This window comes from Rhea pennata, chromosome 4, assembly GCF_028389875.1.
Source record: "Rhea pennata isolate bPtePen1 chromosome 4, bPtePen1.pri, whole genome shotgun sequence".
Taxonomy (NCBI): Eukaryota; Metazoa; Chordata; class Aves; order Rheiformes; family Rheidae; genus Rhea; species Rhea pennata.
Window position 1 is genome coordinate 2,715,382 of NC_084666.1, and position 16,250 is coordinate 2,731,631.

The following is a 16,250-nucleotide window of genomic DNA, read 5'->3' on the forward strand; positions in this document are numbered from 1 at the left end:
AGTAAGAAAGAAAACGTAAGGAAGATCTTTTAATCTCCCCATAGCTTACAAGATCCAGAGGCAGACTCTCAATTTGCAGACCCCTGTTCTCTTCTCACTAAGCAGTAACAAAAGTTAATTTAGTTTCAACTAAATGATGCTGCTGTACATTTTCCCCAACCCGTCCCACTACCCGATAGGCTAAGCACAGCTGTACCACTTCTCGCAGTGCCTATTCCAAGCCATATTGCTTGAGTAATTCTGATTACTAGATCTTCCACCCAAAGCTCCTGCAAGGGTAATAGAGAAAAACGAAGAACGGCCACTTCCAAAGTAAGGAAGAATGGGAAAACTAAAAGTCACACGCTTCAAAACCATCCTTAAAGAGGGCGAATCATGCGGACACTTGAAAACCTGCAGTGTAGGAAATTGCTATTAATCATTTTTTTTTAATCTACCAACATTAAAAGGGAACCCTAATAAGGATTTATTGAGAGTCTACGTAAAAAGCTTTGGAAGCTACAGAAACATCTTACATACTACCAAAAAGTCAAAGACTTTTGGGGTAGTCTTTTGTCTCTGGAGACAGTCTCTGTTAATACAAGACCTCTAATAAATGGCACAGCAAAGATTTAAAATGGTTTCCTCAGATTTTACAACTATTTCTAACCAAAGAAGAATGGAATGGCAGAGACCTACAAACTACAAGATAGATTTATGGTGTTTTATGCTGAAATAAAGTTCTAGTAAATTTTGATATAATAAGACAGTCTATATAATGAGGAATAAAATTCCTCATTTCATTAATATATTTCCTATGCATTTTCCAGGTATGAATGGCACATAATACACAAAGACAGGAATCTTCCAGGAGGAGAACAATACAACGAACTGGCTGTCAATTAGCTACACCTGTAAATTAAGTTTAAAAAGATTAAAACATGCTAATAGTAACTGACACCTTTAACTCATTTCTGAAAAGATGCATCAGACTCCAGGTAACTTCATCCCCAGAGACATTTTTCATTTAAGCCACTGCTAAGATATTTTAACAGAGCTCAAGAGCATGATATTTGTTTCTCCATCTATATTCCTTATATATTCCTAGATAACATTTTATCCCAGGAGCTAACAGGGAAGTATGCTGACTCTAGTTTCCATTTTTGCCAAGAAAGGGAGAAGGAAAACATCCTAGTCCAAATCTACCTACCTTCAGAGAATATGGAAAACCTCAGAGACTTAAATGACTTCAAAAACTTTGGGAGATCTATTGGGAATGGGCATAATTCACCCTACAAGCCCTTAGCAGATGATACTCCACCTCAGATGATTGGTACAGACGTCTCCACTTAGGAAGTACACCTGGACTCACTTAACTAAAGCCTGGTTACTCATTTTACGTACGAGAAAAGAGAATGCACAAGACAACTGCTGTAAATAATCACATTCGTGGCCCAGCCTAACCTCTGTTATATTTGTATATTATCCAGGGCTCTGCCTTCCTTGGCAGTAGCGTCTACCGAAGTGCAAAAGCCCCAAGCAGATGCGGTGGTCCACCTCGCTGCACGTGCGACTTGCTTCTCTGCAAATACAACTCAATTATATGTTTAGGCATTTGTGCTTAAGAATTAGAAATAAGGACTGCCAAGTGCTCAGCAGGCCACACAGCTGGGCACATTAACCAGGTGTTGTTATATTAAAGGTAACATGAAGCTAGAGCACTTTAAGAAATGGCCAAAAGGGTGGTGGAAAAAAAAAATCACCAAATGGATCAAGGATAAACAAGGAAGACACCATAGTTTGGGAGGGATTTATAGCAGATATTTAAAAATATGTTATAGGCAATCAAACAAAAAATAAGGTCAGGAGCTTGTATGGTCAATGGGTGAAAAGGATAAAGTTTTGCCACTACAGTTGCCTTCAAGAAGCACACCTACAGTTTTCCAAATCTTGGGTGGCTCCACCCACCTTCTTCTTCTTTCTCCTGAAAGGAGAAAAAAAAATCCCCAAATCCCACAAACCACAAATACAAGCTTTAATTTAAATTAACGATAGTTTCTTTTCAAGATTAAAGCAGTAGCTAATGTAGTTCAGAGCTGCAGCACAGAAGTTTCATCTTTCCAGTCAGATCAAAAGAATCACCTGATCTATAGTGGTTTCATATTTAAATGGTCTGGAACCTGAGTCCTGGCAACACAGGCCACTCCCCCCTATTTCTTGTGCTTCATGGAAACTGCAGCATCAGGATACCAAAGCAACATCACTTGTCACCAAAATGTTAATCAAAAGTATATTATTATAAATCCCTAAACAGAAGCATTTATACATTAGTGGAACTTATCCTTAACTGAAGGTTAATACTATGCATATGTGAATAAATACATAGAACTATTAAAAAAAGTCATTTAAGAGATAGCATTCAATTTTGTCATTTCAACCTCTCTTCGTCGTGATGCCCAGCAACTTTGTTTAATCTTCCAAACCACGGCTGCCACCAGGAGCAAAGACAGGAAACAACTGTAAAGGAAAAAAAAAAGGAAAAAAAAAAAAAAAAAAAAAGAAAGAAAAAGAAAAATCTCTCATTGTCCTTGTTCATAACATAGCAGCTGAAAACTTTAGCAAATCAAAAACTAGACCAAAAGTTCATATAATACTTAGAGGTACTTTGATGAAAGATAATACGGCCGCGCAAAATGTTTTGCACAGTTCAGTGCTCATGACACCTGGCGAGGAAAGATGTACATCTATTTTTGGAGAAAACTGCAGTTTCAAAGTTACCTATTTGACCTCTTCATACAACACTAGGAAATTTCACTAGGAAATCAGAACAGTAAAGCAGAAAGCTTTAATTAAATTGGAAAAAAAAAAAACAGTACCAACTATCTTTGGCCCTATTTAAAGCAGGAAGATAATTGTGACACACTACTAGAGGGGCGTCTGGGATTCTTTTGGATTCTAGGGTTGGTCGCACTGAACTTCAGAGATCATCATTTGTCAAGTGAGAGTTTATTAGAGCTAAGTTATAACAAAGCTAACAGTATAGCAAAGCTGGGAATATAACAGCACTGACAACATATATACTTTCAAGAGTTCTAGTCAATACCAGCACGCACATCAGTCAGGTGACCTCAGCCCAAACACTGCTTAGTGGGTAGCAACGCACCCATTAGCAAGTCACTCTGTGGGGAATGCATGTAGACGTCTACGGTGTGGCTCTGGCCAAGATGTCTGATTGACAGATGTCTGAGTAACAGAGCACTGGACCAGGTCACCCGGAGAGGTTGTGGAGTCTCCTTATCTGGAGATATTCAAAATCTGCCTGCATGCAACCCTGTCTAACATGCTCTAGGTGACCCTCCTTGAGCAGGGGAGTTGGACTAGATGATCTCCAGAGGTCCCTTCCAACCTCAACCATTCGGTGACTCCTTCTATGGTGTGGCTCTGGCCAAGATGTCTATAGTGTAGGTCTGCAGTGTCACTTCTCCTTTGTCTGGATTTGGCAATCATGGAGTTGTTAGAGGGTGTGCCTGCAGGCTGTGGCAACCCCACAACATAGTGCTCTGGTCGCGGTGCCCCTGGGATTCGTTAGCTCTTGGAGAGCACCCCAGAGCAAACCCATCTTCTATGTGTGCACCAGCCGGAGCCCTGTGCTTGCCTGTGTTGTGTGTGTCACTTCACCCCTTGATATATGTCACTTCACCCCTTTTTTCAGAAGTCTGCGAATTCCCTTCGGTGTGCAGTGGACAGCTTTTTGGTAAGTACAGAGTACTGGGGAAATGCACACTGCTATTTAGATGCCAGAAGTAAAGCATACTTATTTGTAGTAACATATAAACAACTGTTAAAATTAATAATCTTAATTCTAAGAGCAACAAGATTTGTTTGGCCTATTGACTCAAACCTGGTAAATCAAAGTGCTGTTCCAGTTCAATATGTAAATACAGAAATCTTATTTCCCTCAATTTACAAGGATTTCTTTCTCACACAGTAAAATCAGTTTGATCAGATGCCAACACTGAGAACATCTTCAGGCGAGTTCCATGTGATCTTAGGTAAATTAGTGTCTTAACATTAACATGACATGTTTGCAAGCAAACCAGGCACCTTCCTTCAGCACAGGTTTCACAGTATGGAACATGGAGTATGGAATACGGAAATTAGCCTTGCAATTTAGCACTGCATTCTTTCCCAAGCAGATCTGTTACAGCATCTGTACTTCAAGGAATGTTGTTATCAAGAGGAAGCTGCTCTTCCCCAGGTTCAGCAGAATGACAAATACTCACGAGCTGCACAGTCTCATGAGTACTCCTTTGCCACTGCACAGGCTGAGCGTGATGTCCCATATCCAACAACTATTCCATTCCATAAAGAACAGACCTGTAAAAGACTGGTCATTTATGTCAACCAGCTCCATGCACTGTGAAACTCCAAGGCAACGTTTGGGAAGGTAAGAGGACAGTCCTTCCCAAAGGCTGGCTATCTGCTATACATTAGTAGCGACATAAAAGTAGCAATTATCATTAAGGCATACACTCCTCGAGAGACTAGTAAATAATCAAGTGCAAAACAATTCTGTACAGTAATTTGTCCGTTATTATGAACATCTTCATTTAAAAGTGCTAAGGCACTGATGGTTCTGTCTTCTATCACTTCTACGGTTACGGAGAGATTCACAATTACTTTTTCTAGTTCAGCTACTCCCAATCAGAGTATGAATCTAGAAGAAGAAGAAAGAAAAAACACTTGTCTGGAACAGGCATCCAAACCAGAAAGCTTAGTGGATCGCTTGTCTGGAACAGGCATCCAAACCAGAAAGCTTAGTGGATCTTCAGATTTATGCTCATAAGAGGATCCACCTCTGTGGTAATTCAAACTTGGTCTCCAGTTTTCTATAACCCTTGCGGTTCGGTTTTAAGGCTATTCAGCTCTTGTAGTTAGGCCCAGCAACAATTTAGCTCTCTCGCGATAAGAGATAAAAGATTGCTATTAATCAGCTTCTTTGTTCCTCAAACTGGAATATTTCTTTTCATAGGAGCTTCAAATAGAATTGATCACCTTTTTTTTTTTATTTTACCATATTTCCCTGTTTTTATTTTTTTTATATAATATACATACAATTTTACACTTTAACTTAAATCAACAGTTGTTACACTTATGCATAGATTTTACTGTGGTTGCACAGTCCAGGATCACAGGTTTCGCCTTGTTCCTGCTGCTCACGACCCACATGCTGTCTATCCTGCCTCCAGACAGCATGGAAGCAGCAGGGTCCTTCGACAGTGTTTCCTGGTGCTGGGATACCCACACTACTTCCTCCCAAATATCTCTGTCCGATCTGAATCATATACAGCACTGTAAAATTGGAGTGGATCTACTCTACCCTACTATTTGCCTGCAGCAATATCTCATGTTTATTTTCCATTTTGGCTTCCTATCACTATGGGCTTTTCCTCAGAGATACTCAGCGTCCTCCAATTTTCCCAAGGCTGCTTTAAGGTAGCTACACAATAGCCAGCACAGGTACACCAGGTAGCTAATAGTTTTGCCTCTTCCTTCAATTCATTCATATTCTTCCACTTAATTCCAAACTGCATCTGGATCTCTGCAATGGTCTTCTGCCCACTACGAGTCCCTCTTTTCCCAGAAAGACGTGTTCTCAGGTTTCTTGACCATTACAATCTCATGAGGACAGCATGGCTAACACATGGGAATATCTAACTTCTAACACCAAATATGTGACACGCCAGCAGAGGGACATCTGGGATTCGTTCGGATTCCAGGGTTGGTCGTACTGAATTTGAGAGACTGTCATACGTCAAGAGTGAGAATTTATGAGAACTAACAGGTTATAACAAAGCTAAGAATATAGCAAGGCTAGAAATGTAACAGTACTGAAAATATATATCAGAGGTCTACAGTTTAATTACAGGTGCATGATACAATGACCACTCTCGCCCTTCTTGGGTCACCCTTCTGGTCTAATTTTCCCCATTTTCTCCTGAGGGTCCTGCAGACTCAGCAGGTCTGATCTGCCTGAATATCTCCCCCAACTTCACCTGCATCCCTAGCCAGACATGGGAACAACCTTTGCTCCTAACAGTTTTCCCTAAGATCACAATTTTTGTTTTTGTACAACAGTACTGCAGAAAGCCTCTCCTCTGAAGCACCACCCCAACGGGTGAGGTAAATGTCTACAAACCTCCTTTCTCATGCTGCAGTGTATACTTAAAGAGAGTACTTAAAGGAAGGTTAAAAAATTAGTCTCTATTCTTGTTAAAGAGCACTATTCAGGCCAACCACTGTGCTCTGTACATTCGAACCGGGATTTCTTTTAAATCGAAAGCCAGTGCGCCTCTTTCCTCCGAGTGCTCTTTCATTCCCTCCAGCACTGCCAGCACAAAGCTCCAAGTGTGGCACTGCATCCCCCTTTTAAAAGGGCAAAAATACGCATTTAAGCCCCCTTCCGGGTTGCTGTTGCAGTGCTCCTAATGGAGATCCACAGCCATGCAGAAAAGCAACTATGCCAGGTGACCCACTGCAACCACTCAATACTCCCTGCCTTCAAAAAGAAGCTCAGTCCTCCCTCAAGACATCTTTCCTTTTCTCGGATCACCAAACCTCCTCGCATTTTCAAACAACTCTGTGGTTCCCCCCACGCCCTCCTGACATGCTCATCCGAACATCTGCTAACCCTGACGACCGCTTCCTCTTGGATGTGAGATCTAGCAGTGAACCTAAAGACCACAATTTCTGATGACCATGGGTTTCTTGCTTGACTGTTGTCCCTCCCTTTTCATAAATGCCATGCTGTCCATCTTATACGAGATGTAAGGGAGTGCATGTTTTGTCCTTCAAGCAGAACTTCAGGGAGCTCTATCCTACGGGAGCCCTACCTTACAATGGCAAATTCTTCAGTACAGAGTAGCGCAAAGACTGAGCAATATTGCAATTAATTGTTAAAAGGGGACAGACAGCAAGAGCCTTCTCCTGAGATGGAAAAGAAAGGGAGCAGATAAGCAAACAAGACGAGCAATTCAAGCCATGCCAGAGGACCTCCCAGGGCACTGGGAGAGGGTTGTCTATCCTGTTAAAATGACAAAATGATCCCTAGCCTGCTTTTGGCCTATGCCAATGAGTGCTTTCTCGATTGATGGTCCAGGACAGCCTGAGATTCAGCACCGGGCAGGATCCACTCCACTGGGCAGTTCGCGTGTGGTCGTTCTGCTTCGGATGCTGAGAGTGTTTATTAGTGCAGACATGGACTGCTCACGAAGATCCCAAAACAGTCCTACGGGCGATTAATTTACTAGTGCAGATGTAGCCAAAGAGGCTGACGCCACTTCGCGGAAATCTTCTCTTGTAAGCAATTGTTCCTGATTATATGTCATTATCCACAGCCGGTATATTATAAAAACTGCATGGGATCAGGCACTGAACACTTAAGCAGCCGTCAGTAGGTAACATGTGATTATATTTTTCTGACAGAGATGTGTACAGAAATATTCCTTACTGTCTTATTCCAGATGCTATTAAAATTTGACACTTGTGACTTCAGCATTAAAATATCTGCACAGCTTTTAAAGACTCCTATGGCGCCTATTTCTTCACAAATTTACGTAGGATCACAAAGAGATTTGTTTTGCCTTTTTCATTTTATGAGATGCTTATTCCAAGTCAATTCTCCCACATTTTATCTAAAATATTAAAATCTGACTTAGTTCACTGCAGAAGTATGGTCATTTTTCTGTGATTATGAACAGTTCAGACAAGCTTTTGATAGTTGCCATATATTCCTTTTTGGGAGGCACAGGATTAAAACTGAGTTTTGTAGTAAAAAATCTCCCCCCTGCTCTGTCATGAGTACAGCATATACATTAAATCTTTAATCAGCATTTTGCAAAAGTAGTAAAAATGCATCACTGATAATTCAGGATTTCACAGCTTCAGTTTGCCCTGTCTTTCCTGATGCAACCTACTGCTGCATTCGGTGAAGGGTGAGAGCAGACTATCTCCATCACCTTTAAAGAGTATTTTCTCAGGGCCAAGGTCACGCTTGATTAGATGGATTTTTGACTTACGATACACTTGAACAAGCACAAGTGAATGAAGGGATAGCAAAATTTGAGTGCCAGCGTTCATCTTGGGACTCCTGCTGGTTCCTCTCAGCATGAATGCCACCACGTTTGCTGAACGTCTTCAGCGAGCTTTTTCCTACGCTCTCTTATAAGTTCCCTTTCCTCAAAGAGGCTTCAAATCTTTCTAAGGCACAACAAGATTGGCTTTATCTCTGAGGCCCAAACATGACAGTGCTCCCTGAAGAGAAAAAAACCCAAAGCTACCCAAGCAAAAACAGCACAGCTGAGACCACAAGCTCCATTTTTTGTCTTTTGCCACTGTTTTATTTTCAGCAAGATCTTAAGCTCAGTGTACAAATGAAAGATGGAGATAAACTCTCCAACGTATCAAGGAGAGGTGTCCACGGCTCAACATTTAATTTGACCATGCAAACAACAATATTCAAAATATCTGCAGGAGCCCCCAAGACAGACTGACAAACTGACACCAATGCTCTCTGCCTGCTAGGCAATTCCCACTGTAATTTGAGCAGGAACTTTATCTCAGGATAAATTATTTTAGCTTATGGCAAACAGCTACTATCATGGCTTATTAATTTTGCCCCTTTATTTTCAGGAAACAAGAAGAAAATTTGAAGGTTAGAGGGAAAGAGCCAAATGTTTCCCCAGCCCAGCAGCGCTATGCTATGAAGACCCATTTGAGATTCCTTGTGGTCCTATCTGTTCTTCTGTGAATGGTTTCTCTGGACAGCTGCTGTCCAGGTAAGCATGGGCCATGCTAAGTTTTGGGCCACATACAACAACCAAATGTACAGCAAAGGAGATCTTCACTTTTCTGTAGGTTACCATTACAAAACATGTAGCTTTTACTTAATTCCCTTTTGGAAATACATGTTTGACAAATTTCGGTGTGCCACAGTCTGTCAATGCTTCTTGCCTCATTTCTGGCACCACAGCTAAGACTTTCTGAAGGAATTAGAGAAAGCAAGTAGCAATTAAAGGCCAATAAGTAACCTTTCTAAAACACTCAATACCTTCTGTTTCAGAGAAACAGCATCAATACAACATTGTACTGTCACAAGGAGGCAGCAAATACTCACAAAAGCTATAAAAACACTAAGGAAATCTTATCTCCCCCCTTGCACTACCTCCCTTTGGCAGCACTTTGGAAGGGAGCAAACACAGCGTCTGCTGAGCACGCCGCAGTTCACCACCCACCAGAAGAGCCCCAGGGTTCCCAAGATCTATCTCTTGAGTTTAACTCAGCCTAAACTATCCAGAAATACGTTAAAAGACCTAAAGTAGTGTCAGCTATTTTAAACCAGCTTTTGTCCACCCCTCCTCGCAGAAAGCAACCACATAAATGCAGCAGCACTGGAAGGAAAGGCCTCCTCGCAGTGACTGCTGTGTCGAAAAATGCTTTGGAGTGAAAGCCTACTGGCTGCTGTGTCCTAGCCAGATGCTGCGCTGTGCCCTGCTGCCTCTTAAATGCTTCCCTCTGCCAGCTAGGAATATACAGCCATTTCAAAATGGCTTTAAAAATAAACCCTCACTGCAGAACTTCTTTTATTTTCTCCTCCTATTTCTTTCTGTTCCAAAACTGTTCGTCTACCACCAGTCTCCTTCATCCTTGAAATCCACCACTTAAGTCCTCTCTCTACAACCACCTCAACACTTTTGTTACCTTTTGTCCTCATCTAATCTCCTTGAAAAAAAGGTGGAAGGGAGAAAAATGTTCTTATGCTCCTAAACATCTCTCACAGTCCATACGCACATCCTGCAGAAGTCAGGTAACAACGAAGCAGCACTTTCAGCAGCGGCACCTGAACCATTACCTATTCAGTTTCCACCTTCCCAAGCTCAGTCTAAGTGGCTGCCTTTTTTCCACCCAAAGAAAGGAAATAAGAAAAATGAGACTAAAAACCAGACTAAAAGGCAAAGGAGCAATCTAGAGTTATCTAAGACCTCCTAGAGAGCTTTTCATCCCACAGAAATTTGAACGTGACTCTTTGTTTGGGTTAAGCTCTACAAAACATAGCTTCCGTTGGCCTACAGAAGTTGTAAGATCTCATAAGCAGCACAAACATAGCAGTTCTAGGGAAACTTGGCATTCACAATTTACATTGAAGATTTTTTTTCTATTTAATAATTTATTAGTTCTTAACTATTCATTACACCATGTAATGATGTAAAAAAAGATTAAAAAAAGACCATAAAAAAGAATAACATGGTTATAAGTAATCTCTCCTCAGTTGGCCCCAACAAATGCAACAGCTATTTATTGATACTGCCTACATCACTCTATACTCCAGGAATGGAGTCCCCAATACAAAAATCTGAACTTGAACATCCCATCTGCTTACTTGAACATCCCATCTGACTTTATACTGAACTCTAAGCTCCTTTTTGCAGAAGAAAGGAGTTTCTTTCCACTTCAGGTATCCATAAATCCATATAATACATATAGAACAGTTGCATTTTTAAATGGATGGAAAACTTCATCAGCAACGTGATACGACACATTCTCATGATAGGAGAAGAAAATCCATCTGGTAGATTAGGGCCCAATTATTAAACTCTTCTACAATGTTTATCAACATTAGAATTGCCAGTAAAAAACAACGGTTTTAAATGCCAGAATATACAGCAGCTTCAGTACTAATATGCCTTAATATAAATGTCATTTAATAATTTCAGAGAGCACTACTGTGATTACTAGAAACACATACCAAATTATTTTGATGAATTGGAAGCTATTTAAGTATCTAAAAGCAACTTTTAATATGCTGGGGAGTTATAGGTCACATTTTTAACTGCTCAACGCATTTAACCTCCAAATAGTTGGAACAAATACATAATGCTGAAGCAGCTGCCTGTATAATGATGCCAGATAAAACCAGACTGGTGGAATGCCTCTTTTACTACTGTGGGTACTGGGTTTGCACTGCTGGTGTTCGCCAAACTGCTACTTGCAGCCAACAGCAAAGAAACAGACCTGATCTGCAGATTAATGATGTTACTTTTCTGCTGAAAACGGCACCAAGGTTAAACAAGTCACCACCCACCTCACTTGGGGCAGGTCGTATTTTTCTATCATCTACATCTTTCAGTAGCACAATCAATCTCAGGCTTTGTGACATTGTGGCAGCCTCCAAAATCATGGATCAGTTTAACTAAAGGTTTGAAGTCTTTTGGGGAACTAGGTATATTAATACATTTTCTTGATTTGGGGGGGAAGCTCTTTAGGGTTCATATTTGCAAATCCTTCTGCGCTATCACAAAGGGCATACACTTAAAGGAAAAAAGACACATTATCCTCTCGCAAGTCTAGCAGCTGGAGCTTCAAGAAAACACATCAAAAATCACAGGACATATGATAAAACTGGAATTTAAAACAATGTTTCCCTGACCTCTGTTTTGAAGACTTTTCCTTTCTACTACATGAGAACAAGCTACCCTGAAAGCAGGGACATCTGAGCAGGCTACTGCTACTAGATCTCCCCTGTCCCCAGGGACAACGTGGCCGACCTGCCACCATTCTCAGTTTTCCTCCTCTCCACAAGCCTCCAGACTAGACTGGTCTTCTCCACTCATTTCATGGGAGATACACTAGGGAAATACAATTAGTGGAGCCTGGAGGGCTTTTTGGCTCACCTGAAAGTGAACACCTATATCTGACAACCGAACTGCTCTCTGGAGTCCATCAATAACAACTTAGTCACAACACACAAATAGAAACCTTCATTAAGATGTCAAAATTGTAAACTAAATCACACTCAATTAATAGATTTAAAATCCAAAGTGCTTATATCACACCCAGAATCACTACATTGCCACAGGAGAACGTGGAGGCCAAAAGCATAAGGGGGCACTGATAATGATGAAACTAATTAATGAAGAAAAACCAGATGGCCCTCTGCTCTGATCAGCGTGTGATCATTATAGAGGATTAACTGAAGAGGCATGAGGAGAACATGGAAAAGAGAAAGTCATGGAATCTGAACTATTAATTTTCTTCATGTTGTTAGAAATAATGGTCAGATACTTCCAAGCTCTTTCTTTTTCTCAGGAAAAGGAAAAAAAAAAAAGGGGGGGGGGCAATTTAGACTGGATTTTAAAGGCACGTACTTAGTGGTAGCTAAGAAAAAAAAATTCTGCTCTAGAAAGAAATTATTAAAAAAAAATAGTGAATATCTACAGTATGACTCCAGACGTGAATTATTGAAACAGACCATTCCCACTTACTGAGAACACTGGGCAAATGTTTACGGCTAGAAAAATCGACATACAGCATGTTAAACCATCTGCTCAACTTGTACAATGACAAACACAGCTCCCTCTAAAGTTTTCACGAGGAGTAAGCCCAATTATTCATGCCAAAGTAAAATACACAATTTTATATTCAGATCTTCGTACAGGCCATAGTTATTTATATAATAGTGTGCCACCATGAAAAGACAAAATCTTCCCTTGTAGGTTTTTTTTTTTTTCATTCGTGAAAGACTCATTTCTCTTGCAATCACTGTATGATTATGATGAGATTGGAGATAGTGTTGAACCCCCCTAGAAGAAGGTTTAAGAACAGATATGAAAAAAGAACAATGCAGCAGCCAAGAAATGGACTGGGGAGAAGAAACACAGGGGAAATGGAATAGAAAACACGTGAGGTCTTTAGGAAATTAATGTAACAAAACTCAACATGAGATCTTTGAGAGTGACAGAGCACTAGAACAGGTTGTCTAGAGAGGTTGTGGAGTCTCCCTCTCTAAAGACATTCAGAATCTGCCTGGACATGATGCCATCTAATACATTCTAGGTGACCCTACTTGAGCAGGGAGGTTGGACTAGATGATCTCCAGAGGTCCCTTCCAACCTCAACCATTCTGTAATTCTGTGATTTTACGGAAAATGATTACATTTCACCAAATCTCAGAGTGCTTTGATCATCCACACTCACATTCTCACAGCCACAAGCACCAATATGGAAGTGTCCAAGCGGTCTGGTGAACATCGCTTGTGGCCCACAAAAAGGACAACGGACGGTGGTTGTCAGGTCCTCACCACACCTCCTGCCTTCCTCTCCACTGGAGACAGTAAACCAGATCTATAGGTCTTTTATACCTTATAGGACCCAACAGCTTCTTTGGCAGGACCCTTTGGCCTCAGTTTTGCTCACTTCACCCTTCTGATCTTTGAGGCAAGTTGGAGGATCAATGCCTCCATTTGCTCGCTTTGAGTTTCTTAGTGCTGCTGTGCTAACAGCAAAAGGTCTGGCAGCTTTGACGTGCTCTAATCTTGCTGCCATCCTCCTGGCTTTGTCTCCTGCCGACAAGTTGGCCGGGCTACTGGAGCACGTTCTGGGCCTCATGTGACCAGCACTTTTCCCAATTGCTTTGTACTCATCTGCGTCACGCTCGTTAAAACACAAGCCGCTTTCAGCTCTTGTTCTGCTGTTTCTTCTGGGGCTTACACATACTTTTCTATCCATATTTTGTTCAGACCAACCTTAATATTTCTATCACAAAACTGGACAATAAAGCAGGGAAACACAGAAGACACATTTTTCGGAAAAAAGGAAGAAAAAGGATTAGCAGTCAGTAGTATCAGTTTAGAAGCCACAATTATTTTTCATACTGTCTTCTGTACGTGACACACCCTGGTACATCAGTGAGAAATACACATTATAGACACATGTGATGGCATAAATAGATTTCTGGAAGATAGGGAAGCACAGACACTAATAGCAATGTTTACTAGAGACTGTCAAAATAGCTCAAACCTTGTTTGCTGAAAGAAAGCAGCAATATCTGTAAAATACAGAGCTATGTTATGAAAAGCAGAGAGGAAAAACAGAAAACACCCAGTTTGCTTGCAACTCATGTAGCTTTACAAAGGTTAGCAATGGTTGGAATATCATTTCTCCTGCCACTCCAATTATAATGCAATATTAATGATCCTGTAACTTCATCTTTTTACTCAATCTTTATCCACTGACATTTTCTTAGTGTAAAATAACAAGTTAACATGCGGCAAAATAAAATAATGGCAACACACAGCCATGCACCTCACTGAGACAAATTCCCCAACTCCAGAAGGAGTTCCCAGGGTCTAAGAGCTCCCCTAAATGTGAAGCGTGCCGTGTTCGACTCTAGCTCTTAAATTAAAGAGCAATCAAACCCAGTGGTCACATTTTGTCCTGTTTCACGCTACTTGATGTCATTTATATGTATTGCCAGATTACTGGTCTCTCCGTAACTTCGTCTACCTCGTACAGGCTTGGGGTCCTGCAGGCATCTGCGACCCTGCATGGATTAAACAACACCGGAGTTTTGCAATGTAACTTGCATTCCAGTGCCCTTTGGAGGGACTTTATTTTACCTAAACCACCACAAATGTCAGCTCAGGAAATAATAAGAGAGACTAAAACTCCTGTTTTCCTCCACGGTTTCCCCACAGATGGAAAAATGTATCTGTTGTCAGCACACACACAAAAAAAAAGAGCTTTGAAAAATGTTGCTTGCAGAATGGCAAGCCATACTAAACATTCATTTTCCAGAACAAAAGTCAGTCTATTTTTGTACCCACTGCACTCAAAGAATTGATACACATCTCCATTTCCAAGCTAGAAGGGGCCTATATTTCAAACGTGGTCTTTCCAACTGTCTTTAAGCCTTGCAGAAAAGCCTTTTCACTGCCTCTGCTCAGTGTGCAAATTTTCAGGCAACTCTTATCTCATTAATGTCACAGGGGGCTATCAGATATTATTTATTCCTACTCAAACCTTGGATGTAACAGCAATTATGAAATGTACCCTAGAGCATTAAAAATAGAAGGGTTTCAATAGTTGCCCATATAAACAGCAGAGATGAATCATGCTGCTCTAATACACCAGCTATTTAGCATGTTATAGCAACTATAAAATAAATTACTCTTGAGCAGAACTTTGCAGTAGTTACAGCTCTAGAAACAAAGAATTTTTAATGTATTATGAACACTTGAGTGGAAAACATCAATAAATTGCCTTCTTCCAAACAGATATGTTCTTATTTTTCTGGTGTGTTAAGGTGTTAGTTTAGCAGCATTGAAATATTACTTTTCCAGGAGATTCATGTGATAACAGAGAGAGAGAGAGAGAGAAGGAAAGTCACTGTTGACTGTATTCAACTGATCTTTTTGATGTGTATTTTCAACTGCATGTGCTCACTAATGTACCTAACACATCTTCTGCTCTAAACACTGGTTCTATTTTAATAACAGAACAGGAGAAACTGCAGGTATTGAAGAGTTTCAGATTCTCACATGCAGATAATCTGGGCCTGTAAAGAACACATGGGCAGCCTGGAAAGTCCTGATTAATCATATGTCAGATGGAGCTCAGCTCAGCAAAAACAGAGATTAAAAAGCAGCCAAAGAACCAATGACTTCCCCATTATAGTTAAAAGTAATTACCCTGCAATGAAGATATTTAGGATAAGACCATGACTGCGCTTGATTCAACAAAACTAACTCTCAAGGCTGATTAAGGAGTAAATTAGGTGGTGGGTCAAGCCTGGTGCTTACCTGGAACTGTTCTAAAGCAAGCTAAATGCTGAAAAAACTACATAGTAAAACAATTTTGGTATAAACCACTTGCCTGAAAGATCCATCTGGAGTTCCTTTATTTAATTATATTTAGTGTGGAACCTCAAGCAGGATATTATTCCCACTGCCTATTTTAAAATGGGCATAGTATTGCCTACTTTAAAACAGATTGTAAGATCGGGAGTAAACATACATGTATAATCACCCTGTGGGAGTTCTCCTTATGGACCAAATACTGTTTTTTATTTGTGGAATATTAACAGTTCCTAAAATTGAGACTAATACATCAGATTACAAAACCTTAAAGAGATGGTCCGTTGTGCTTTGGGAGACTTCATCTCTTTGTTAGGGATACACCTTTTTGGAGAATGGAAGAGGAAACAGCCTTAATATCAAAACTGATTCTGCTGGTTCTGCTCAAACAGAATCATCAATTTACTTCACATCAAGAAATGACCTTTACCAAGCTGTTCATGAACAGGAGAAAAGTATTTGGTTTCAGCTGTGTTGAAATGTACACTTGTATTTAACTTCACATATTTTCAGCAGTTCAGTTTAAACCACCAGTGCTACCTATAGAGTCTTAAATTAGTCCACGCTTAACCTCTTGCAAAA

The 16,250-nt window shown here is 40.5% G+C and overlaps 1 protein-coding gene across 1 annotated transcript in view; it reads right to left on the reverse strand.

Moving 5' to 3' along the window:
- Positions 1-16,250, reverse strand: part of ATRN (attractin) — a 191,262-nt gene that overhangs the window by 22,650 nt on the left and 152,362 nt on the right. The window contains exon 28 of the mRNA XM_062574488.1: positions 2,418-2,496. Within this exon, the coding sequence (XP_062430472.1) occupies positions 2,418-2,496 (79 nt within the window). The remainder of the gene's footprint in view (positions 1-2,417; positions 2,497-16,250) is intronic.